Source organism: Mus musculus, chromosome 17 (assembly GCF_000001635.26).
Source record: "Mus musculus strain C57BL/6J chromosome 17, GRCm38.p6 C57BL/6J".
Lineage (NCBI taxonomy): Eukaryota > Metazoa > Chordata > Mammalia > Rodentia > Muridae > Mus > Mus musculus.
Genome location: NC_000083.6, coordinates 56,040,416 through 56,066,570, shown reverse-complemented (window position 1 = coordinate 56,066,570; position 26,155 = coordinate 56,040,416). Strand labels below are relative to the sequence as shown.

Here is a 26,155-nt window from a genome sequence, read left to right as displayed (position 1 = left end):
AAGAGAGGACCTGAATTGGTTCCCAGCACCCACAAAGCAGCACACAACTGCTTTTTACTCCAGCTGCAGAGGATCTGATGCCCTTTGATAGACTCAGTTGTGCACATGCACACACATCCATACATGGATACACACCTATAAAAACATGATAAATCCTTAAAATAAGGAAATCCAAGGCTCAAAAGCTTGCACAGTACATAGTCTGGGGTGATCACAACTTCCAACTATAGGTTAAACTACTCTGTGCTCTAAATGAATCTAGTATGCTCAAGACTACAGCTGGCCCTCTCCAAAGGGTATGGATACCAAGTCTACAGTGGTAGCCAGCACCACTTGGAGCCAGTGTCCTAAACCAGCCTAAATTGCAGAAGACCAGAGACACTGGCACACAGGAGCAAGTGGGGCTTCCAGTAACAGAAGACATCTCACTGGAAAAAATACATGCTGACACTGCCTCAGTAGGCAGGGTTGCACAGGGCTCTGATGTTGTGTCATAAACTTGTGCCAATGCAACCCAGTACACAAAGTGCCACTCGAGTTAGGAAGGGGTGAGATGGCTCAGTGGGTAAGAGCACCCGACTGCTCTTCCAAAGGTCATGAGTTCAAATCCCAGCAACCACATGGTGGCTCACAACCATCCGTAACGAGATCTGGCGCCCTCTTCTGGTATGTCTGAAGACAGCTACAGTGTACTTACGTATAATAAGTAAATAAATCTTAAAAAAAAAAAAAAAAAAAGAGTTAGGAAGGAGCTGTGGAGCAAGGAGGCTGAGGGGTTGTTATAGGACCCATGGATTGATTCATGGCTGCTGGCATGGGAGAACATGTAGGGCATAGGTTCTTGGGGAGGTAAGAAACTCCAGTTGACCATGATGGTAGTCACAATAGCTAGGTTACTAAGAACTGTGTCAACTGGCCTGTGGAGGAAGCTATGCATGCAGATACATCTATCTGTTCAGTGCTGTAGCCCGATGGGTAAAGGTGACTGCTGCCCAAGCCTGGCAATCCAAGTCACACACCAGAAACCCATGTCAAAGTTGGAGGAAATCAATGCCATAAAGCTGTCCTGACCTGGCATAAACTGAGCAAGTACACATCCTGCTGTAGGCAGGGGTGAGCAAAAGCTCACGCCCTCTGCAGCTCACCTGTCCATCATAGCGCCGCTTCTTCATAAACTGCGTGATGCACATGGTGGCCGCTGGCTTCCGCTTGAGTAGCATAGGTGTGCTCTGGCCAGGCCCCTCAGTAGAAGCACTGCCACTGTCTTCCCTGGGTGCTGAGGGCATGGTGGTGATGTAGGTCCACTGGCAGGGCACTGGCAGGCACTCCTGGCCAAAGCTCTTGAGCACCTCTGGGTGCACATACCAGCACATACGGAAGTTGGGCCGCTTCTCATAGGCAGAGTTCTCAGAGATAAGGCGCTTCAGCCTGGCCTTGGATGGCACAGCAACAGCATCCTCCAAGTTGGGCATCTGCAGGTGTGGGGTGGGACTTGGAAGGGTCAGCAGGCCCCTGCGGCATTGCTCCTGGAATTCATGGATGATCACCTTGCTCCCATTCACATTGCCATGTAGCAGCGGAAGCAACTGGGCCAGGACTGTGGGACGAGATGGGCTAGATGAAGCCATGAGAGGGTCCCATCCATCCTCACTCTTGGCAAGGAGGGTTGGCAAGGTACACTTCAAAGAAAGCTACTCAGCACAGGGTTAAGACTGGCTAAGCCACATGTCTACTTCCCAGTGGCCCTGAGCAATGCCATGTGGTCTGAGCAGGCACTGCTCTGAGCCACCAATGTCCCTAGGTTTAGGACAGAGGGAATGGCATTGCACTCTGGTCCAGGTCTCAAAACTGACTCAGCATTTTGCTGTGGGTGCTACTAAAATCTCTAAGGGAGCCAGGCCTCGGGGCTCACACCTGCTATTCACATTCTCAGTAATTGGAAGCAAGGGAATCACCATGAGTTCAAGAACACTGCGAGCCATCTGGCAACCTCAAGACCTGTCCTGAGTCACAATATAAGACACTGACTCAAAAACAAAACAAAACAAAAAACAAAAAAGGCAAGGATAGTGTAGCAAGACTGGGTGTAGCTCAGTGGTAAGCACTTGGCAGGTTCTTGCACATCTCAGGTTTGTACCCAGCACCCAAAATTAAAAGGACAAGCTGCTACACAGATGAGCAAAAGGCCCTGTCAGTTGTACATGCAGATAAGTTATCAGTAGACGAATTTGCACACATAGGCTCTGCAGACTTGTGACCTCACTGAGGACACCCTGATGGGGGCTGTTCCTGGATATTCCCGCACCCTACTTACTATGCTGGTCCCTCTTTTCCCTCCTGGAGGCCCCGGGTTCTGGCTCATCAGGGGATGCCACATCCAGCAGGCATGCAGTGAACTGCTGCAGCAGCTTCAAGTCGGAACTCGTGCAGTTGGCTGCCTCTGATGCCCATACACATCCCACGTGCACAGGCTGCAGCACACGAAAGCGCTTGCCCTTGGCTAGGAGCTCATCCCACTCCTTGGCCTTCAGCTTCTGGTGTACTTTGTGGTTCTCAGGGTCTGCACACTCCTGGCAGGATATGGAGCAGACCCTTGTTTAATGCCCATTTTCCCTGGCACCGCAGCACTGGTGCTGAGCTCCGGAGAGCCAGCCCCAGAGCATAGGAGGATGCGACAGCGAAAGACAACTCTAAAGTTAGTTTACATCCTGAACCATATGAGTCAGGATATTTCAGCAGTTTTGCCTGTCCAGCCTCACAGCTTCTATGACCTGGTTAACAGGTGACCAAATCCCCAACCCCAGAAACACCCTGCTCAATGTAGCTTCCAGTAGGGCCTGAGCTGCCCAGTGACAACATGGCCAGAAAGAGGTGAGAAAGCACAGCCAGTTTGACCTCAGCCATCCTGTTCAGGCTCCCTACACCTGTAACCAGGAGCTTGGGACCTAAGCTCTCCACAGGACCTTCTGGAACTGTGGGGCAGCCCATGCTTTCTTTGGGGGTTTGTTAGAACTCTAGGTGAAATCTACAAGCCAGGCTGCATGTCAATCACTCTGCAGTAGAGAAAGCCCAGCCCTGCTCACCCAGAGCCTAAGCCAAAGCAGCTGATCACTTCAACAGCCTATAACCAGCTCAGGCAGGAGCCCTCACCTCAGTCACGCCTTCATCTTCAGATAAGTACCCATGGGGCACAAAGAAGCCATCGTCCTCATCCTCATCTTCCCCCACATCGTCATCCTCATCCTTAAAGAGAAAGAAAAGAGGTCCCATGCACACAGAATACAGATGTCAGAGCTGAAGGCCAGTCTGGCCTCTCATATAAACACATATATCCATGCATGGCACTGAGGGGCTTACAGAGCCTGCCTAGTGCCAACACTGGCTCTGGATGTTCCCTAGCACATCTGGACACATCTACATTGGTGTCAACAGGACCACATTAAGTCACAGTGAGCTGGGGAACCAGGCAGAAACAACACATGTAGGCAGAAGGGACTGGTAGGACTCAGTGTGGCTCCAGTCTATCCATGTGCTTGGTGGAGCTGGGGTGGCAAACACTAAGCTAAGTAGGCCCAGACCAAGCAGATCAAAAGGCGCACCCCACATAAGCCAACTGTACAATGGCTGCCTCCTGCAGTTGGTGTAGCTGATGCCATTCATCCACACTGGAGTTACTTACCCCCTCACTGTGGGACAAAGACTCCCCAGGTTCCTCCTCTTCCCACTCATCGTCACTGTCTACCTCATAGTCAAGAAGGTCCTGAAGAAAGAACAAGGCATGAGCATCATGGTGGAACATAGCACAGAGCAGCCCACCCCCATGAGGAACCCCAATCCCATGGTTTGTTTACTTTGTCCTGGGCCCAGGGGTTCCGGGGGCGGATGATGGCTGTCTTCTTGTTCCACGTCCCCCAGTATGCTGGCCGGTGGTTCTCTGAGAACTGCAGAAGCTTCATGCGGCCAAACTTCTTCCTTTCAGACACACCGTCCACCTTGCTGCTCTCCACAATGACCACATCCCTGATAATAAGACTGTGCTTAATTCTGTACTCAGGGCTGGCTGCCCTGTGACCTGCCTGTTGAGGAACCGCTCAGGACTGTTCTTCCTGTTGCACCCAGGGTGCAGAAGGTGTGTCCCACAGTCCTATGACATGTAACCAGAAAATGACACTCTGGGAAATGGTGACTGTTGGACTCAGCAGCATAGAGTAGTATGGGCTCCATGCCAGCCTCTAATGGCCTGGTATGCCAGCTCTCACCTGTTCATGATGTCTGTGTCATGGCCACAGACCCGGGTGGGCCCCGATCTCAAGGGCAGCCGGCTTTTTAGGTCACTGAGGAAGGTGCTTGCCACACTCTGCTGCTGCAGGAGCTGGTCCAGCTGATCGCACAGGTCTTGATCCAAGGCAGCTCGGCACCGTGGAGCCAGCACCATGTGTTCTTTGATTTCAAAGGGGGCAAACTTACCACAGGAACCGGCCAGGGTCTGCAATAGGAAGAACTCAATGCACTACCGGCAGGTGAGAGGCCGTGCTAGCCCTGGTGCGCTGCTGCATAGTGGCCAAAGGGAGCTACATGGGAGCTGGAAGACTCCAGAGTCTTCCTTCTTTGGAGTGATAGGGATGGATTTCAAACAAAGCCACTTGAGAGCTACCTTCACCTCGGCAGCTTTAACCTCACTTGTGGAGATCCAGCCTTGTGTGTAGCCTGGGCTGGCCTCAAACTGACAATCCACACATCTAAGCCTGCTGAGATGACAGGTATGAGCTGACATTTGTATCTTCCAGATTTTGGTTTTTTGCCTTTTTAAAAACAAAAAACAAAAAACAACCTTTTATTTACTTAGGGCCTGGAGAGATGGCTCAGCAGTTAAAAAAGCACTGGCTGTTCTTCCAGAGGACTCAAAGTCCTCTTGTGTTCTCTGTGGGCACTGTATGCATGTGGTACATAGTCATACAGACAAAACACCCATACAAATAAAGACAACAATCTATAAAAGAGGAAACTCTCCATTCATTTTGTTATGTATATGTGCGTACTTTTTAGTGCACACATCGTCTAAAATGTTTGTTAAACTCACTGAGCTGTGGAAAGCCAGTTTCTGTGAGCTGAGTGACTAGATGATTGGGGTGGATGAGTGAGAAGACAGACAAGGAGCAGCTCAGGCCCCAGGGACAGCATGTGGCCGAGCTCAGAGCCAGTTCTTAGTTCCTTTGTTCTAAGAGTGCAAACATAAGAGTCCTCAAAAGGGCATGTGTCCAGCCATATGCCCTGTTGGCATTCTTAAGTTTTTCTCTCTGAAAGCTATGCTGGTGTACACTAGGGCTGCACTTTGTACATAGCTTGGCTGTTTGGCTGGTAGTCTCCCTAATGGGTATACCACAGAGACTGGGACCTCCTAAATATGCTACCCAAGCCTGGCCTCACGGCCTCTTGGAGGGCAACCAGACCTTACTAGTACATCCCAGAGCTTTCCCTGGGCTTTCCAGAGTTCAGAGTCAGAGAAGTAGCAGCTGGTCCTGTGGGGCCAAGAAACTCCTGTAGCATTAGGAATATTCAGGACTGTCATAGTCCAGCTGACCACCTGAAATCCCAGTGCTCCTAACCAAGGTATAGGCCAGACTGCCAGGCAGAATGCAGATCTAAAATACAAGGGCTGACAATGTGGCTCAGTAGGTCAAATGCTGATGACCCAACTCTGATAAATCTGTCCGTGAAATCTCTGCCCAAGCATACACAGATACAGTAATAAACAATAAAGAAAAAGACAAAGTATCTCAGGGTAAAGGTGCTTGCTGCCAAACCTGATGACCTGAATTCAATCCCCATAACCCACACATTGTAAGAACTGACTCCTTTCAATTTCATTCTTAGCTCTACATGTGCTATATAGTCACTCACTCTGTAACCATTTACCTTATGGATTAAAAGTATGTTGCTCTTGCAGAGGACCTGAGCTTGGATGCCACATCTCACAGCTCAAAACCTCAACCCTTCCTAATTCTGCAGAGCCAAAGACACAGAACTTTCTAAGCAAAAACCTAAACAGCCAGCAGAACAGGAAGGGACAAAGCCCAGGAGATGGCAAGACACCATAGAACACAGTGTAGGCGACAGCAGAGCTATCCTCAGGGTACTCCAAGCTCTTCCCCGGTGTTTCCAGAAGATGAATGGGTTTTGTCACTGGCTCTGGCTATGGTATTGGTCACAGGCCAAGTGGCTGGAGCCATGTTGAGCCTCTAGCTTCATAGGTTGATTAGCTGGGGACCTGATGAAGGTACAGAGCAGACTCACAAATGGAAACAGGATGCTTCAACTGAGCTGATAAGAGCATCATTTCTTCACTCACCTACAGGCTGAGGTGGCTGAGGTAAAAGAGTAGCTGCCACTCATGACATGGTGGGAGGGGCCGCCACCTCCCACCTCAGTTCCACATGGTGAAGCTGGCCAGGGTCACCACAGCTTTCCTTCCCCACATACAAGGCCATTTCCAGGTAGTCTCAGGGAATTTCGATTGGAATGCACAGCATTATGCTGTGCCTCGTACTGGCCAGGTGATGAGGATGACACAGCGTGTGAAAACATTAAGAGCATGCTCAGCCCCTAGCATGTGCACAGTCCTGAAACTGCAGCATTTGGGGGCTGAAGGAGAAGGATGGTGACCTCAAGACTAGCTCAGCCTACACCGCCAATGCTAGCTAGGTTCTAACAAGCCAGGGACAGGAGCTAAGATACACCAAGATGCCAAAGCCACTGTGGGACCAGTGCTTGAGCAACAGATGTCACACGGTATGTCAGGAGAGGAGACCTGAGAGTGGGCAGTGAGGGGGCTGGCTGGGTGAAAGGTCACCCACTTTCTACTGCCTCTCAAGCCTCTCTGTGCCTAGGGCTGCCATGGCAGCCACAGGTCAGCTCCCAGAGTGGCCTTGCTAGGCTCCACAGCCTTCTAGAGGCAAAAAATCTGACAGGAATGTATTCAGTGGTTCTAAAGCAAAGCTAGGGAGATGCGTTGTTAGTACAATGCTGCCATCCAAGGTAGCAACCACATAAAACCCTGAGCCCAGCACAGTGGGTAACTCTGGCACTGCAATGGGAGCAGACACAGAGTCCTCTTCCTGGCCAGCCAATTTATAGGTACGAGGCTCTAAGAGATGCTCTCAAAAAACAGGGTGAATGGGGGCAAACATACAGTATTTAAAACCCAGCAGAGTCAGCTGTGCCTAGAGCAAACAGGCGGCACTCACCTTGGGAGCCTGCGGAGTCTTCGGTTTCTGGAAGAATCGAGTGATCTCTGCCTTTTCTGCCTTAATGCGCTATGGTGGGGAGGAGACAAGACGGGCACTTACCCAGGGCATTCTGGGAAGGCAATATTGCCCCTGACCTATGAGGGACTCGTCCAGCAAGGAAGCAGTGCGGACACTGCAGCTGAGGTGAGATATGAGGGAGTATGCAGTCTCTGGGAGGCTCCCACTGCCCAACACTACGAGATGTGCGGTCAGGCTAACCTTCTCTTCTTCCCGTAACCGCTTCTCTTCCTCCCGTAACCGCTTCTCTTCCTCCTTCTTCCTCTTCTCCTCCAGTTTAGCCCTGGGAGACAGAAGCAGTGAGTTGTGAGCCCAGGGAGCCAGTCCCTCCCACATCCCACCTCTGACAAGGCTCTGGCACTGGGACTAAGAAAAATGCACAGCCTCAAAGTATTTTTCTTTGCTTCCTAGACACAGTCTTGCTAGGCAACCTGAAGCCTCCTGCCTCTGCCTGAGTGCTGATGTTATTGGCATCCCAAGTCTCATAATAAACTTATTTTGAGAGAGGGTCTCACTATGTAGACTAAGCTAATCTGTAACTCACAGAATCCACTAGCCTGAGTGAGGATTAAAGGTATGTACTGCATCTGCCCATCGATAAAAAAACCCTTGATGGGTTGGGGTTCTGTGGGCAGACTGATGGCTAGTCATGTACCAGGCGCTGCTGTCCATTCCCAACATGTGAAAAGCCGGATGTGCGGTGCTAATACCCAGCACTAAGACGGAGACAGGGGAATCAAAAGCCCAAGTCTATCCTCAGCAATATGACAAACTCGCTCAGAAATCATTTGCCATTAATAATCTTAACCATCTACTTGCAGGGAAGAAGAATTTGTTTTGTTTTGTTTTGTTTTTGGCTGGGCGTAATGGCACATGCTTTTAGTCCCAACAGAGGCAGGCTGATCTCTGAGTGTGAGGTCAGCCTAGTCAACAGAATGAGTTCCAGGACGGCTATGGCTACAGAGAAACCCTGTCTTAGAAAACCAAATGAAATGAAGCCAAAAATAGAAAAACAGCTGAGCAGTACTATCTGGATAGAAATGAGAATGTCTCATGAGATACAGAGCTTCTGTGACCTTTCAGAGTCAAAACCTCGAGGGACACAGTGGCTGTCCACTGAGGCAAGGGCCCAGTTAGGAACCTGAGGAAGAAATCCTGATGTGACCAGAGCATCTAAAATCAAATCCCCATCAGCCTGGTAGCCACCAGGCAGCCAAAGCCCACAGCCCTACATAACACAGGCCAGAAGCCAACTAAACCTCTCCAGCCAGGCTCCAGGGAGTGAGGAACAGAAGGGACTCAGCAGGGAACATGCTGCGGACTGCCTCTAGGGGCTGGCCACTCACTCCAGAGCTTCCTGCCGCTCCTTGCGTTTTTCCTCCTTTAGCCGCTGCTTCTCCGCCTTCTCCTTCTCATCTTTCTCCCGCTTTTCCCTCCGCTCCTTTTCCTTCAGCTCCTTCTCCTCCTCCTTCTTCTTCCGTGCCTCCTCCTTGGCTCGTCGTATCTCTTCCCTCAGCTTTTCCTTCTCTTCCCTCTGCTGTTCTCTATCCTGTGAAGACAGTGGCAAAGGCACCTCACAGGTCTCAAGAACTGCCAAGTACAGAGCCCAGAGTTCAGCCCAGCACTTAAGACACAAATGGTAGGACAACGGTTCTCCATGTAGCCAAGGCTGACTCAAGATTCCTTGCATACACACATGTGTGACTTTATTTCCCTTGAGGTAGATGACTGGGCTGAGGTGCAGGAGCTTGGCAGGAAAGTGCTATGCAGAGTCTTGGGTTAGACTCAATCAGTGTCCAGCAGAGGTCCTTCTGAGACTGAGCTCCAGCCCAGCAGGTCTATCCACACATCCACACTTGGAGCCTGGGGATGTGGGCAGCTGCTGTAGCAAGCCTGTGTCAGGTCTTGGTACTGGGGACCCTAGCATATTTTTCAACCGTGTACTAGACCATAGCTCTCAAGTGCTACTTTCTGGCAAAAATAGTTACTCTGAACTAAGCAGGAGGCACAGGACTGACTGCACCGCAGGGACCTGTGTGTTCCCAGTTGTTTCTAAGGAGACAGGTGCCCTGGAGACAGTCTGGCCACTACACTTTGCACATGTGCTGCTCACCCAGCCTGAGCTGCACTTGGAGGTGCAGGCATGCCATCCTATCACCGGAGAGACCTAGGTCAGACTGGGCTACACAATGAGCCTCTCGCACAAACAGATGCAACAGACAGGACTGGGGTGCACTGTAGAGGACCAGTATGTTCAGAATGCAAACAGCCAACCATACACAGCTGCCATCTCTGCACTATCTGGGACTATTCCCATGTGATCCTAATTCACACCCTTCCTGGCAAAGCTATTTTGTTTGGTTTTGGGTTTTTATTTATTTAGAGACAGGGTTTCGCCAGCTCTGTATCCCAGCACTTGAGATACAGAGGCAAGAGAACCTCTGAGTTCAAGGCCAGCCTGGTTTATAGAGTGAGTTGCAGCATAGCCAGTTCTAGAGAAACCCTGTCTCAAAAACAAAAAATGAAAACAAAAACAAAAAACAAACAAACAAACAAAACAAACCCACACGCGAAAAGAAAGATAGAGATAGGGTTTTACTATGTAACCCTGGCTGAACTTGAACTCAATGCCTGCCCCTTTGAAGGAAGCTCTCCCACTACCTCCATTTGTGCTAGGAGAGACCGACACAGGGTTCACCCACCCCAGTATTCCACTACTGTTAGTGCAATGGCAGTACAAGTGCAGCCCAGAGGAGCAGAGGTTCAGAGGTGGGAGGGAGGGGCCTTACTCTGTGCAGTTTGCTCCTGCCCTTCTCTGTGGAGCCTTTGACAAAGTTCTTGGCAACCTGAAAGGAAAGAGAAAAGAGCTTAAATCACATTCCCCAGGGACTCCATCCTCCTCTCCACAAAGGGCAGCAGCATCTGGAGCCTGCAGGGGACATGGTGAGTGCAGTCTGTAAGCCCCGCAGAAGCCTAGCAATTTAGCACTTGATTATTTATCTTGAAGCACAAAGACACGATTAAGCCCCAACACAGAAAAAAAGCCATGTGTAATGATAAGACAGTTTTAATCCCAGTACTGAGAACCAGGAGATAGGATCCCTGAGGGCTCCCTGCTTAGCAGGCTACTTCAACTAGCTGGCCCAGGCCCAAGTGGTGTGTGTGTGTGTGTGTGTGTGTGTGTATACACATATATACACACATACACGTCAGAAGCCACCTAGGAAAGGCTAAAGGCATGCAAATAGATTTTCTGGAGATAGCTCACTGTTTTGCATGGCCTGCAATGGGTGAACTATGAAATGCAAGGCCACCAGAGACTTCGTTGTCGCTAATATGCCTTTCCTGTCACTATTACATAGCCTAATGATTCCTGGGCATCAGCCCACCCTATTGAACAAATTTCCTGCAGGTCGACATGAAGATGAACTTCCATACATTAATGTTGTTTAGATGAATTAATGACTTTATAGAACTCCTGACCTGATTCAAATAATTTTAGGAAGAAAGTTTTAGAAGATGGTTTTAGTCGTTTTGCCAAAAAGATGTACTAAAGTTAGAATCAAGAATGGAATGTGGGGGCTAGAGAGATGGCTCAGCAGTTAAGAGCAATGACTGCTCTCTCAGAGGTCCTGAGTTCAATCCCCAGAAACCACATGGTGGCTCACAACCATCTGTAATGGACCTGATGTCCTCTTCTGGTGTGACTGATGGCAGCTATAGTGTACTCACATACATAAAAATAAAAAAATAAAGATTAAAAAAAAAAAAAAAAAAAGCCAGGCGTGGTGGCGCACACCTTTAATCCCAGCACTTGGGAGGCAGAGGCAGGCGGATTTCTGAGTTCAAGGCCAGCCTGGTCTACAAAGTGATTTCCAGGACAGCCAGGGCTACACAGAGAAACCCTGTCTTGAAAAACCAAAAAAAAAAAAAAAAAAAAAAAAAAAGAGAGAGAATAGAATAGAATAGAATGTGCCTTCATCATAGGATAATTAGTAAAGGCTACAGGCTACATAATAAGGAATACAATCAGTTTTCAAAATTACACTAAAAAAATAAATAGGCTTGGGACAGATTTGTGATTAAGAAAAAAAATTCATTCTAAGTCAGGTCCACAGATGAAGCCACAGGTGTGCACTGTGATAAGGCATGGCCATGTGAAACTGTGGCTTTGAACTTATACTGAGCTCATACATTGAAACAATGCTTTGAACTTATGATCAACATCCTTCTGTAACTGCCCTTTTGTAAAGTAACATTTTATCTATGAGGTAATTCTCCAAAGAACTTTTGCCTAAGGCATAAAAAGACCAGAGAGAAGAAATAAAATGGGGCTCTGCTCCATCCACCAAATGCATATATGCATGTGTCTATAGGTATATGTATGTAAATGTGCATGTCTATATGTAAATGTATGTAAATGTGCATGAACACTTGTGGAGTGGATGAGTGTTTGGGCCTGACCAGACTATGTGCCTATGCATGTTGTTTATGTATAAGGTTTTCTTTCTTTTCTTCTCTTTCTGGTTCACAAAGAGTTAGCAAGTTCCAGGCTTGGCCAGCAGAGAGGTCCTTGAGCCAGAGAGAAAAGATCCCTAGCAATTAAGCCTTTTTCTTCTTAATCCCAGGTTGCTGACAGCAGGAATTAATTACCAGAAGCCAATGGCTTTTAGCCTTAGAATAGCAAATAGTTATAAATAGAAAAATTGCCAAAGATGAAAAAGCTTTGGCCCTGATTACTGACTCTATACCCTTCGTTGCCTTCCTTGGGACCCTTTAATGTCAAGCTGGACACTAGCAGACACAACCATAAAAAGGAGAACAAGAAGCCCAATGTGGTGACCATGCCTTTAGTCTCAGCACTGGGAAGGCAGAGGCAGGCAGCCTGGTCTATATAGCAAGATCCAGGCCAGCCAGGAAGACACAAGTGAAACCCTGTGCTCTGGCCCCCAAAAAGGGTGCACAACGCCTACAGACCAATAATCAAGAGTGTCTTCTGGCTTCCACTCTTACAGAGGAACTAACCCACAAAGATTGTTTGTTAACAATTATATAATTTAGAGGTAGAGCCTCTGTCTAGACTTCCCCTCCCCGAGTGAGGGACTGGGGGGGGGGGCATGTTTAGGGATGAAAGCCCCCCTGGAATCCCCAGGTGAGGTAGAGCCCACCTAGAATCTCTCCTTCTGTGTTGAGATAAAGCAGAAACATTGACGTAAAACCAAAAACCTCAGTCTTTTCCAACCAACAACCCAAAGGTTACAAATAAAGATGGCAAAGGCCTTACTTGGGTAAGTAGGGCACAGCTAAGAATGCCTGTAAGCAGAGAGAAGCTAGCAGATGGCAAGTGCTGGGCTAGAGGGTGAAGAGCAGTGGGCCCCGACTCAACAAGGAGCTAGCTCCTCCCAATCTCACCCAACTGTGTTCCCAGGCTGGGCCCTTTACAGTCTGTTATACAAGTCCAAATGAAGCCCTTCCTGGTTCAAATGAGCCTGAGATTTTTGTGGTGCTAGAGCTGAACCCCAGGCCTGTACGTGCCAGGCATGCCATCAGGACTGAGTCCCTTATCTGTCCTCTGCTTTTTAGGACGTAGCAGGTCACCCTGGCTGGGCCCATGAACCGGGCCTGTAGTCCCGGCCCTTCTGTAGGATTTCAACTTAGTGGAGACTCCCTAAAGTACCAACTAGGGGCTAGGTGCCTGGCTCATAGTATGGTGCTAGCCTTGCACATGCAAGGTTCTAGTTTATATACACAACAAGAAGGGTAGAAATAGCTCTGCAAGTTTCTTTTAGATTTGGAGAGAAGCTCAATGTTGGACAACTCAGGCAGCTAAGTCTTAGTTGAAAAGACCAAGGCAGGGGCAGTGTGACATAACATTGGCTATAGGGACACGGGAAGGCCAGGCCCTGCCTGCAGACCCACAGATGGCCATATGCTATTCTCTGTCCTCAATGAGTGTGAGATGACCACATCACCATAGTGCCAGGCATTATCAACAAGCTTTTCAGATCTCTGTTGAGTTTGAGGCTAATCAGGGTTACAGAGAGATGTTGTCAAGAGATAGGCAAGGTGCCAGGCATGGTGGTGCACGCCTTTAATCCCAGCACTCAAGAGGCAGAGGCAGGCGGATTTCTGAGATTGAGGCCAGTCTGGTGTACAAAGTGAGTTCCAGGTCAGCCAGGGCTACACAGAGAAACCCTGTCTCGAAAAACCAAAAAGAAAAAAAAAAAAAAAAAAAAAAGAGACAGGCAAGGCTGACTTGTGACTTGTTAGTTCTACCCAAGGTGATGGGGCAGGGATCTGAAGGTATAGAACACATAGAGGGGCTGGAGAGATGGCTCAGGGGTTAAGAGCACTGACTGATCTTCAGAAGGTCCTGAGTTCAAATCCCAGCAACCACATGGTGGTTCACATCCATCAGATCTGGCACCCTCTTCTGGAGTGTCTGAAGACAGCTACAGTGTACTTACATATAATAAATAAATAAATCTTAAAAAAAAAAAAAAAAGGCCCCGGCAGTGGTGGCCCATGCCTTTAATCCCAGCACATGGGAGGCAGAGGCAGGCAGATTTCTGAGTTCGAGGCCAGCCTGATTTACAGAGTGAGTTCCAGGACATCCAAGGTAACAGAGAAACCCTGTCTCGAAAAACCAAACCAAACCAAACCAAACCAAACCAAACAAACACATAGGCACATAGGAGCTGTATCCTCTACAAAGGCTTCTCTAGCGGGAGCCCAGGACACCAAGCAACTGAGGCACACTAAGTTCTTCTGTGAAAACTGTGGGACCTCTCAAATGCAGAGACAAGAGGGCCCAAAACTGCCACTGTAGTCTGGGCTACACAGTCAAAAATATTTTCAAGCTGGACAGTTGTGGCACATGCCTTCAATCCCAGCACTTGGGAGGCAGAGGCAGGTGGATTTCTGAGTTTGAGGCCAGCCTGGTCTACAGAGTGAGTTCCAGGACAGCCAGGGCTACACAGAGAAACCCTGTCTTGGAAAACCAAAAAATAAAAAATAAAAAGATTCTATCTAGATAGAAAGAAACATGCACAGAGGAGGACTTCAAGTATACTGAGGGGACACTGGGATTGTATATAGAGAGATACTGCTACTGTGGACTGTTGTTTTCAGACAGGGTCTCATGTGGCTTAGACTGGCCCTTACTTAACTTCTAATGCCCCTGCTGACAGGCGAGCACCATCAAGCCTGATTTCTGTGGTGCTGGGATGAAACCCACCAGGGCTTCTTGAACTGGGCAAGCCCAGCCCTCAAGTATTTGTGTGAGGTAGGACCACCTGTGCCTCCCATGCTGGGCTTGAGTCTTGGATTCAAAAGACCCTAACGTGCTTCCTGTGGACAAACAACACTATGTGCACCACTAGCTTGCCCTGGGCAGAATGATGAGGAAAGCTGTCTGAATATGTTCACAACAGATGCAAGTTTTCTTCTGGAAATTTCCCGGGCTTTGGTGCTTGGAGCCAAGGTCTTTCTGTTGCCCAGTCTTGGCCTTGAACTTTCAATCCTCCTGCCTCAACCTCCAAAAGACCAGGATAAAAGGCATATACTTAGCTTCAGAGTAGTTTTGACCCAGGCTTTGCTGAATGCAATGTAAATATGGGGAACTTGCACGGTGCAGGACTGAACACATCCCGGCAGCCAGGGTTTACATGGCACAAAGGGAAAGACGCAGGAATGTGGCTGCACCAGTAAGTACTATCCCAAAAGCAATGACACCCTGTGTTGCCAGACACGAGGCTGAGTGACAGGTCTCTCAGCACACAAACTTGACCTTTGTCAGTGGTGAGAAAATTTATACTAAGAACCCTTCCCTGATCCAGAGATGCCAGATGATGTAATTGTGCCCTGTCACGATGAGCAGAAATCCCAGCACCTAGGCCACAGAGATCAAGGGAAGATAGGTTTATATAACAAAAATAAATAATAAAACAGGGCCAAGGAGATAGTTCAGGAGGTCAAAGTGCTTGTAACCAAGCCTGACATCAGTTTAATCAAGAGATTTATTTCTTGGACTCTGTCCTCTAATTTCTGCACACATTGTACATGTGCATGTACAGGCATATACAATACATTTTTAAAAAATTTAAGTATAGAGGCTGGCTCAAAGGGTGAGAGCACTGACTGCTCTGTCAGAGGTCCTGAGTTCAATTCCCAGCAACCACTTGGTGTCTCACAACCATCTGTAATAAGATCTGGCACTCTCTTCTGGTATGCAGGCATACATGCAGGCAGAACACTGTACATAATAAATAAATCTTTTAAAAAAACTTAGCCAGGTGATGGTGACGCACGGCTTTAATCTCAGCACTTGGGAGGCAGAGGCAGGCGGATTTCTGAGTTCGAGGCCAGCATGGTCTACAGAGTGAGTTCCAGGACAGCCATGAGCCAGGATTATGCAGAGAAACCCTGTCTCGAAAACCAAAAAAAAAAAAAAAAAAAAAAAAACACACACACACACACAAAACACAAAAAAACAAAAACAAAACCCAAAAAACCCCACTACAAACAAACAAACAAAGTGTTATATGGAAAAAGGCTAATAGGCCTCTTGAGAAGGATGGTTGAGGCCACAGCAAGTGGCTGAGGTGTTCCCACCCACCTGAGGCCTCGAACACCTGATGTTCAGCTCTGCTGCCATCCAGCTGCGCTCTGGGTTTGGATACCAGAAGGAAATGGGATCAGCTTAGCTGTTCACCAACACAGTGGAGTATTACTCAGCTGCTAAGAAAAATGAAATTATGATGCTGAGACAGGTGATTGGATCTCTGAGTTCTAGAACCAGGGGAAAAACCAAGAAAAAAATTTGCAGGAAAATGGAGCAGTTGGAAACTTCTCCTGGTGGAGGAAACCCAGATCCAGAAAGATGAATGCCACCATGTTCTCCCATCTGTGCATGTGTGAGTCTCCATCCACACAAGGCAGGAAAGCAGTAGGGAGCCTTACAGTAAGGATCATCTCAAGGGAAGGGATAAAAGATTAAGATGAGAAGGGTCAAATGGGGTGGGGCTAGAATGGAGGGGCAGGAGAATGTGGCAGGATAAATAACACTAAAAAGGCCTGATACCACCGGGCAGTGGTGGCGTATGCCTTTAATCCCAGCACTTGGGAGGCAGAGGCAGGCGGATTTTTGAGTTCAAGGCCAGCCTGGTCTACAAAGTGAGTTCCAGGACAGCCACGGCTATACAGAGAAACCCTGTAAAACCAAAAAAACCAAAAAAGCCCAGAAGCATCCTCAAACACAAAAGCATGCATGAGATTTAAACGGAGCTGTCCTAATTGGTGGTGACAGCTGTCCCTTCAGGTTCCTCTTTTAAAGACGTGTTTACTTATGTGCATGTTTTGTATGCATGCATGTCTGTCATCATGTATGTTTGTGTATTGGGAATTGCAACTGGGTCCTCTGAAAGCGCAAGCAGGTACTCTCCAGGTCTGAGGCATCTCTCCAGTGCCCTGTGTTCTTATCTTTACATCCACAGATGAACCAGCTCCCAACTTTCTTGAGATATAGAAAGAGAAAACTCCACAAAATCTACATTCAAGATAGTGGTATACTAGACCTTGCATGAGATATATGTTACCTCCATGACAGCCAAATCTGCAGACATCTGCAGTAAAACTACGCTTTCCTGATATGACAAAATTGTCACACATATGCACTCATGGTAGCTGTGATTGCATCCTTAAGACCTGCACAGATCAAATCACACAAAACTCCAGCACAGATGGGGTACACTCGTGAATGTCCACCATAGCTGAGGAGCCACTGAGGAAGGATGGCTCCTAGGAATGGGAGAGGCATCCTCCTACAGGGATCATGGCCAGTAGATGGTCTCTGTCCTGCACATGTAGGAGCATGAAGTAGACTCAGCAGATGTAGAAACAAGAGTAGGCAACCCTGCTCCACCTGGAAACCCACAAGCCTAGCTCCAGATGCCCAAATGCCAAGTCTCTGTGTACAAGCCACCTTTCCTGGGTATATACAGATACCAGATACCGTCCCTTAAAGATGCCAATTCTTAGAGCAAATAAAACTGGTCACAACGAAGACGTTATCAGATCTTGGGGAGTCTATCAGCACGGATATATCTACAGCCCAATTCCTACATCTATGTTTCAGGGAACATGGCAGAAGAGTAAGTGGGTGGAAGACTATAAGAGCCACAAGATCAGGAAGTCTGCTGAGACTGTCTCCTAAAAACAGCTGCATAGGCCTGGAGAGATGGTTCAGCAATTAAAACCACTAAGTGTTCTTCCAGAAGTCCTGAGTTCAAGCCCTAGCAATCTCATCACAACCATCAATAATGGGATTGAATGCTCTCTTCTGGTGTGTCTGAAAACAGCCACAGCATACTCATATATACGTAAAATAAATAATTCTAATCCCCCCTCCCAAAAGAACAGCCGCATAAACAAGATGTGAACAATGAACATGCTATCATGGAAGGGGCTTATTTTCATGTTACTCCATCCTAGAAAAGGAACTACAGGCAAATATTTTAAAAAGCCACAACCAATGCTCCTGAGCGCCGGGCGGTGGTGGCGCACGCCTTTAATCCCAGCACTTGGGAGGCAGAGGCAGGCGGATTTCTGAGTTCGAGGCCAGCTTGGTCTACAGAGTGAGTTCCAGGACAGCCAGGGCTATACAGAGAAACCCTGTCTCGAAAAAGCCAAAAAAAAAACAAAAAAAACAAAAAACAATGTTTCTGAGCATTTGGGACAAGAGGTGCTGAGGTGTGATTAAGGCCCTGGCTTCCCAGGTCTCACAATGGGGCCCTTCATGCTGTGACCAGGCTCATTTTCCCCTTGTCTTCAAAGCTGAGCTTTACAACACTTGCCGTTTCCCCACTTCTCTTTATTTATTTATCTACTAATTAATTAATTTGATGTTTGTTTGCTTATTTCTGGTGCGGAGGTGAGACTTGATTTGATAGGTAGGTGCTCCCCACATGGATATACCCCAATCCTCAATATGATATTTAAAGATGAGTGGTATGTTGCCACAAGCCAGCTGGTTGCACAGACTGCCCTGGGGTACCTTTCTGGATGCAGCCTAAACTGACAATCAGAACCCAGCAGAGCTCACATCCCTCTCCAATCAACATGGCCAGACTAAGGTCACTACTAATCAGGTGTCAAAAGATGTGTGGAGTAACTCACAGCCAGGTCCACCATCTCATGATTGAACCCAGGGCCTCACACATGTTAGGCACTTTACTGTTGAGTCATAGCCCCAGACACCTTTCCTCAGTTTTCTAAGTCTTCCTATATGGCCCAGGCTGGCCTTGAGTGAATGCAAGATCCTCCTGCCTCAGCCTCCCAAACACCGTGATTACATATAGTAGTTTTTTGGTTGGGTTGAGACAAGGTCTCATGCAGTCTAGGCTGGCCTCAAATTCACTATGTAACTGAAATCACCCTGACTTGTGGATCCTCCTGTCTCTCCCTTCCCAGATAATAGGTTTCTGAGGTACCTGGGATGGAGCCTAGTGTTCCAAACTATGGCTCTACCTGGGGAGAGACCCTGCTTCCTGGGTCACTGACCACACGGTAATCCGGGGGGAAGGGCAAGTCTCCAGGCCGTCAGTGCCCGGGATTCAGGAGGGTGGGTACTCACTCTGCAGGCTGGGGTGGAGGGGGAGCTTCTCCCACCCCGATGTTCTGGGGGTGTGGATGGTCCCTCAGGAGAGCTGGTTGGAGAAGAGGAGTTGGTGGAGGAGTGGCTCAGTATGGAGTCATCCTCGGGGCAGGACTCCAGTATTTCACTCTCTGAAGTGACACTCCTATCCAGGGACATCATGGGAAGAGAGGCAATGGAGGGCTTAGTGGCCAGGATGTCCTCTAGCACCACCACAGGCACTTTCTCTATAAATAGGAGATCCCCTGCCTTGCTCCAGCTTGATAACTCCTTGGTGGGGCATGTCCTAGAACCTGGGGTCAGCTCCGGACAGCTCTGTAGTGAACCAGCCTGACAGTCACCCGTCCTCTTTGGGTCTCCTGGACTCCCAGGCTCCTCTTCCATGTGACAAGTGATGTCTGAAGGGGTCTCTAGGAGACACAGCTCTGCTGCAGAGTGCTCCTGCTGCTTGGCAGCTCCTTCCACTGTGGTGACCACACCAGCAGTGTCAGGACTTAGTTCACTGTGGCCCTCAGGGCTGTCTGGAATGTCACTGCAGTTCTCCGTCAGGTCGATAATGACCACACTCGGTACTGGCTTGATTGTTGCCCTCAAGAAGCTATCAATGGGGCCCTGGCCACCGACCAACTTTGTACTCAAGCCTACGTGAGAGCCTGTGTGACACTGGCTTTCAAAAGTGCCCAAAGACAATTGTAGATCCGGGACTTTGCTTTCCACAGCTGCTTTTGGTGATGTGTCTTCCTCAACTTTCTCCTTGGGAACAAGGTTCAGGCGTTTGAAGGGCAAGCGGGCTGAAATAAAGAGAAGCAGCATCTTTAGTGACAGCAAAGGGAGACTGTCACCCATCCACAAATTCTAAGTATCTGGGCATTACTGGTCCTATTGGGGATTGGGATAAAAATTTCAAGTAATAATGGAGCTGCTGGAGGCTGGAGAGATGGTTCAGCAGTCAAGAGCACTGGTTACTCTTGCAGAGAACTCTTGAGTTCAGTTCCCAGCACCCACATGATAGTTCACAAACAGCTGTTACTCCAGTTTCAGGGGACCTGATACCCTCTTCTGACCTCTAAGGACACCAGACATGCACATGATGTACTGACATACACACAAATAAAACACCCACACTCAGAAAACTAAAGGGGTAGTAGGGGCAGGGGAATCAAACTCAGGCACTGAGGATTCACAGCACTTTCACCAGACCTCACGGGCCTATCCCATGCATTTAAATGCCAAAGTGCCATTGGTTAATTCTTCATAATCTAAAAACCAAACCAACCCTTTCCCCAAACCTTGCCCAGAGATACTTTCCACCAAAGCCAGCCTGGCCATGGTGTCCTGAATGGGGAGGGCTGCTTGAGGTAAGTCAGGTGGTTGGCTAGGCTCTGAGATAGGAGCCTTGATCCTTGGCACAATCCCACTGCCTGGAGACAAGGGTATGAACATGGCTTGTGAATGTTGGGGAATAAGAGATATACATGCACTGCCCAGCAGCACTCTCCACTTAGGTCCTGCCCCACATAGGCAGTGCCTGTCTAAATGCCTCAACTTGGAGGCAGCTACCGGCACCTACTGGGAAGAAGCCAGGGTGTCACAGAGACAGCATGCAGGGTTACAGGGCATATCTCCCCAGAACAGAGACACCAAGGGGTTGGCGAGATGGTTCAGTGAATAAAGGCACTTGCTGCCAAACCTGATAGAAAGGACCCTCATGGGGGAAGAAGGCTATTGTGGTGGTTTGTCTATCTTGGCCAGGGAGTGGCACTATTGTTGCAGTAGGTGTATCACTGTGGGTATGGGATAGCTGTTTGGAAGTCTTCCACTAGTAGCCTTTAGATGAAGATGTAGAATTCTCAGCTCCACCTGCACCATGTCTGCCTGGATGCTACCATGCTCCCGCCTTGATGATAATGGACTGAACCTCTGAACCTGTAAGCCAGCCCCAATTAAATGCTGTCATGGTGTCTTTTGACAGCAATAAAAACCGGAAGACAACTATCTTCTGATTGCCACAGGTAAATCACAGAATGCATACAAAGATACATGTAGACACAAAAAATGAATCACCATTTAACTTATTTGTACACAAATCAAACGGTGAGTTGGGAATCCTGCCCAGGGTGCAGCTTTCCCTCCTAGTTCCTCTGCAGGACACACAATTTCAATCCCAGGGTTGAAGAGGGGCTTCTAGAGAAGCTATGCTTTTGTGATTACAACTGAAGCAGGAAGATGTGAAGGTCCAGTATGGACATTGAAGCTAATATATAAGGTGGGCTAAAAAAAGTAAGGCCCTGTCTCAAAGATGAAAAATAAAGCAACTAGAGAGGTGACTCAAGGATTAAGAGCACTTCTTGCTCTTGCAAAGGACCCAAGGTGCATTCCCATCACATCTGGTTGCTCACAGCTGCCTATAAATCCTGTTTCAGGGAATCTGACACCCCATGGCCCCCAGGGCCCTGCAAACAAGTAATGCACATAAGCACCAGAAACACACACACCATTTTTACAAGTTTAATGGATATTTTTAAAAAGTATATAAAATAGGAGCTAGAAACAGCTCAGTGGTTAGAACACTTGTTGCTCTTATAGAAGACCCAAGAGTTCAGTCCCCAGTACCCACTTGGTGGTGTAACAAGTATTTTCCACCTGCAGTGGGTACAATGCCACTGCATGCATGTGGCCCATTAAGATACATGAAGGTAAAACAATATAAACAAATCATTAAAAAAATTAAAACTGGCAGGGCAGTGAGTGGTGAGACGGAGGTAGGTAAGATCTGTGAGTTGAAGGTCAGTCTGGTTCACAGAGTAAGCTTTAGGACTGTCAGGGCTACAGAGAAATCCTGTCTCAAAAAACCACCACCACCACCACTACCACCAAAACCCAACCAACCAACCAAACAACAACCCCTGTCTCCAAATTAAAACTGGAAGCATGGTGGCAAACACCTCTAATCCCAGCGAACAGGATACAGAGGCAGGTGGATCTCTGAGTTCTAGACCAGTTAAGGATACATAGTAAATAAACATGTAATGAACTTTCATTCTTTCTTTCTTTCTTTTTGAATTTTCTCTTAAAAATGCGCACACTAGTTATCACTAAAAAATAAAAATTCGCAAATGGAAACAAGACAACTGCCCTCAGCTCATGTACATACAGCATCCATGGAACATAATTCAATTTCACACTCATAGTGAGCCCCATGTTTATGCAGGCTCACCAGACTCACACGTGTAAGAAAAGTCCGGATAGTCACAGCTCAGTGGTGCAGGGCTTGGCTGTCCTATAAGGCCCTGGGCTGGATTCACAGCACCAAAACCGAAGAAGAGACAAGATATAACAAACACCAGAGACCTCCAATGCTTAGTGGCCGATACTTGAGAGAGAGACTATCCAGCCTGAAGGGAGAAACTACTGCCCTCCACTCAGCCCCTCACAGGCCACTAAGGACCCCACAGAAGCCAATGGAAACAACTTAGGAACCAGGTTTAGAACTTAAGTTACCTTGTATTAACCTCTTCACTGGGAACCCGGGTCTGTCTTTGCAATCCACGGCTGTAGGTAAAGACAGAAAAGCAGAAGTTACTAAGGGTAAGGGTCATTGGCCAGCTAAAGTCTACAACAGCCAAACACAAGCAGGCTCCTGCGGCGCTGTCTGGTCCACTTGAACCGCCTCTTTGCTTGAGACAGGGTTGAACTATGCAGCACAGGCTGACCTAGAAAAACTCATGGCAATCCTGACTCTGCCTCCCAAATGCTAACATCCCAGGCACAAAGTATCACAGCCTGCTTTTAGACTTAAAAAAATCATTACTTAGTTTGTTTGTATATGGGGGTCTTAGTATGTAATTGGGATGACCTGGAACTTACAAAGGTCTACTTGCCCCTGCCTCTCAAATGCTGGGAATGAAGACACATACCTACCACCATGCCCAGCCACAGTGTATTTTTATTTACGTGTATACATGTGTTTGTGTGCATGGTATCTATCAGTTCCCCTGGATCTGGAGCTATAGGCAGTTCTGAGGCACTGGATGTAGGTGCTTGGATGGGAACTCTGGTCCTCTGTAAGAGTAATGAGTGTCCTTAACCGCTGAGCCTCTCTCCTTCTCTGCAGTTTTACTTTTTTTTTTTAATTAACTTATTTAATATATATGAGTACACTGTAGCTGTCTTCAGACGCACCAGAAGAGAGCATTAGATCCCATTACAGATGGTTGTGAGCTGCCATGTGGTTGCTGGGAAGTAAACTCAGGACCTCTAGAATAGCAGTCAGTGTTCTTAACTGCTGAGCCATCTCTCCAGCCCCAGCAGTTTTATGTTTTTATATTTGCTGTGTGTGCACCTGCCAGTCCACATTGCCACATGGAGTGTCACAGAACATATCAACTTGCAGGAGTCAGTCCTGTTGGTCTACTTGTAGGTTCTAATGGCAGAGCCCAAGTGGTCAGACTTAACAGCAAGTACCCTGACCCTTATGCCCCATTCTGAGCCCCCAGAGGCAGTCTTCATGGCTGGGGAAGGTTTGGGGATGCTACTCACTTTCAGTTACTATACAGGCACTCCCTATAAACAATCTACAATGAACAAGTCAGTCCCACAACAAAAAATTATTTGGCTCAAAATGTCAACACTGAGCAACACTACCCTAGACTCAGTCCCTCCTGAGTCCCTCACTCAGAAACTTGCATTATGGCCCTTCTTCTAGGTCAGTTAAGGCTCAACTGTCCAAAAATGTCCCAAAAGTCAAGTGAGGGCTGACAAGATGGTTCAGTGAGTAGGGAGGGGGACTTTCCAAGCCTCCTGACTCTAAAGCTCAATCCTCAGGACCCACATGGGGGAAGGGAAGAACTGATTCACACAGACACAGTGAGTGTGACTGGACAAATGGATCAGAAACTAAAAGCACTTGCTGTTCTGATCCCAGATCCAACAGTTCATAACCAACCACCGAAAGTCTAGCACCAAGGGATCCAGTGCCCTCTCTGGCTTCCATGGGCACCTAGCTCATGTGCATAGACATACACAGACACATAACAAGAAATAAATCTTTAAGTAAACAAAACCAATTTTTTTAAGTGAAGGTATCCTACTCTTAAATAGATGAAATGAATAAATTTCGTTGCAGAATCTGTACTCATGTCAAGACACAATAAAGAACCTGGGGTTGGGCTCAATGGGTAGCATGCTGACCTAACATGTAGGAGTGTCTAAGTTCCATCCTAGCCTTGCATAAACTAGGGCATGTTAACACTTGGAGTTAGAGGCTTGCCTGGGCTACATGGGGACCTGGTCTAAAACTAATAACTACAAAAAAGAAACAAATTAAAGACCTCATGAAAGAGATTATCTCCCACTAAAATGAATTTAAAGTCGCAAGAATAAGTAAGCACATTAAAACCCATGTATATTAGACCATAAATAGAGCCTGTCTTTTTGTTTGTTTTGAGACTCTCTACATAGTCTTGATTGTCTTGAACTTGCTATGTAGATCAGGCCGGCCTCAAACTCAGAGATCCACTTGCATCTGCCTCTGAGTGCTGCTGGGATTAAAGGTGTGTGCCACCACACCCAGATGAGAACCTGCCATAGGTAAATGCCTTGGGTGCATAGAAACTCCATCAGTAATTTGGGGTGAATTCCCATACATTTTGCTAATGTTGCATGCAATTCAGACTTAAGCTTTCCTACAACCTCAGCTATCCAGAGTAGAAACAGCCCAGGCACACCAACTTAGAGACTCGGACCCCCAGAACACTCTCCCTTCTTCTCATTTGAATGGAAGGTAACATCACCTCAATTTTCTATTTTAAAAAAAAAAGCCACCCCCCCCCGAAGGACACTTTTTTCTTTAAAAGTTTTATTCCACTTTAATTAATTTATTGGATACAGGCTTGTGGAATTGATTCTCTTCTTCCCAGGATACAATTCAGGTGGTCAGAGGCCAGATCAACCTGAAATTCATCATCCTCCTGCCTCAGCTTCTAGGATGCTGAACTGCAGGTATGAACTGCTACACCAAACTGGTCTTTATTGCCAGAGCAATAGTGTCGGTTTTAAACGTTCCACCTTGGTTAAATAAAAACAATGCTCCATGAGAGTCCAGGAATTGTACGACTATTAATGCCCACATAAAATTCTCAAGCCAGTCAGAACAACAGCTCCAGCCTTCCTGGAATACCAGGCTGTGAAGGGTGTGTGTGTGTGTGTGTGTGTGTGTGTGTGTGTGTGTGTGTGTGTGTATCTTTGATGATCAGAACTGTAAAAGGGGCCAGAGTTATCCCAGAAGTGGATGGAGATTGAGGATGCGGCTCTCCATCCTGAAATTGGCCATCCCCAATTCCCCTCATCTCCGAGCTTGCAGACTAGTGTAATGTACCCAGAAGGGCTGTCTAGTCAGTGGTGCTCAATTGGAGAAATCTTAGTCTATCAGGACCGACCTCGTCTTTTCCAGCCCCTCAATCGTTCAACACACACTGGGGATACAATTTAGCGGGGAATAGGCACCCCACATTTCGGGAAGCCTACCGCATGCTACAAAGACTCCTAACACGTACCCGACTGGTCCATACCACACTCACAAAGGGCCCCTTTTCGGGACCCAGAAAGGGTTCCTGGCTATGCTTTAACCACCCAAACCGACCTTCCTGGACTAGCCCTGCCCCGCAGAGTTGCTGCTACTCTGGTGTCCAGAGCTCAAGTGAGCACGGGCCTCAATTTCCCCGCCCATTGCAAAGGTCCGAACTGCTCTGGAATTCACAAACGCACTTAATAACTTGTACGACTGACTTTTCTTCTCCTTGCCCTCAGTTTCTCCACTTGCTGCTACAAGATCCAATTGATTTCAAGAGGACACAAGCACTCAGGATCCATCAAATCCAACTCGGGGCCTCGGTTTCCCCATTTACTCCAGCTATTTAGGCGACACAAGATGCCTTCGGGAGCTTGCGAAGCTGACTCTTCCCCCTCCCCGAGGCCTCAGTTTCCTAAGAGCCCTCCCTTCTCCTGGTCTCCGCCCCGAGGCCACTTAGGCTTGGATCCGCTCCTTTAGGCAGTTTCACCCACCCGCGGCTGTCCGCGTCGCGGCCTCCGGCTCCTCCAACATCTCCGCGACGGCGGCGGCGGCGGCGGCGGCGGCGGCGGCGGCGGCGGCTCAGGCTTCAGTCGGGCGGCCAGGCTGCACACTCCGCCTCCCACCGGT

The 26,155-nt window shown here is 48.0% G+C and overlaps 1 protein-coding gene across 1 annotated transcript in view; it reads right to left on the bottom strand.

The window, feature by feature from the left end:
* Chaf1a (chromatin assembly factor 1, subunit A (p150)) overlaps positions 1–26,155 on the bottom strand; it is a 27,611-nt gene extending 1,456 nt beyond the window's left edge. The window contains exons 1-13 of the mRNA NM_013733.3: positions 26,020–26,155; positions 22,459–22,509; positions 18,937–19,748; positions 10,094–10,150; positions 8,651–8,853; positions 7,506–7,587; positions 7,245–7,313; positions 4,260–4,486; positions 3,852–4,020; positions 3,680–3,760; positions 3,151–3,243; positions 2,315–2,570; positions 1,146–1,597 (exon numbers count right to left, since the gene is read on the bottom strand). Coding sequence (NP_038761.1) covers positions 1,146–1,597; positions 2,315–2,570; positions 3,151–3,243; positions 3,680–3,760; positions 3,852–4,020; positions 4,260–4,486; positions 7,245–7,313; positions 7,506–7,587; positions 8,651–8,853; positions 10,094–10,150; positions 18,937–19,748; positions 22,459–22,509; positions 26,020–26,059 — 2,592 coding nt within the window. The 5' untranslated portion in view covers positions 26,060–26,155. The remainder of the gene's footprint in view (positions 1–1,145; positions 1,598–2,314; positions 2,571–3,150; positions 3,244–3,679; positions 3,761–3,851; positions 4,021–4,259; positions 4,487–7,244; positions 7,314–7,505; positions 7,588–8,650; positions 8,854–10,093; positions 10,151–18,936; positions 19,749–22,458; positions 22,510–26,019) is intronic.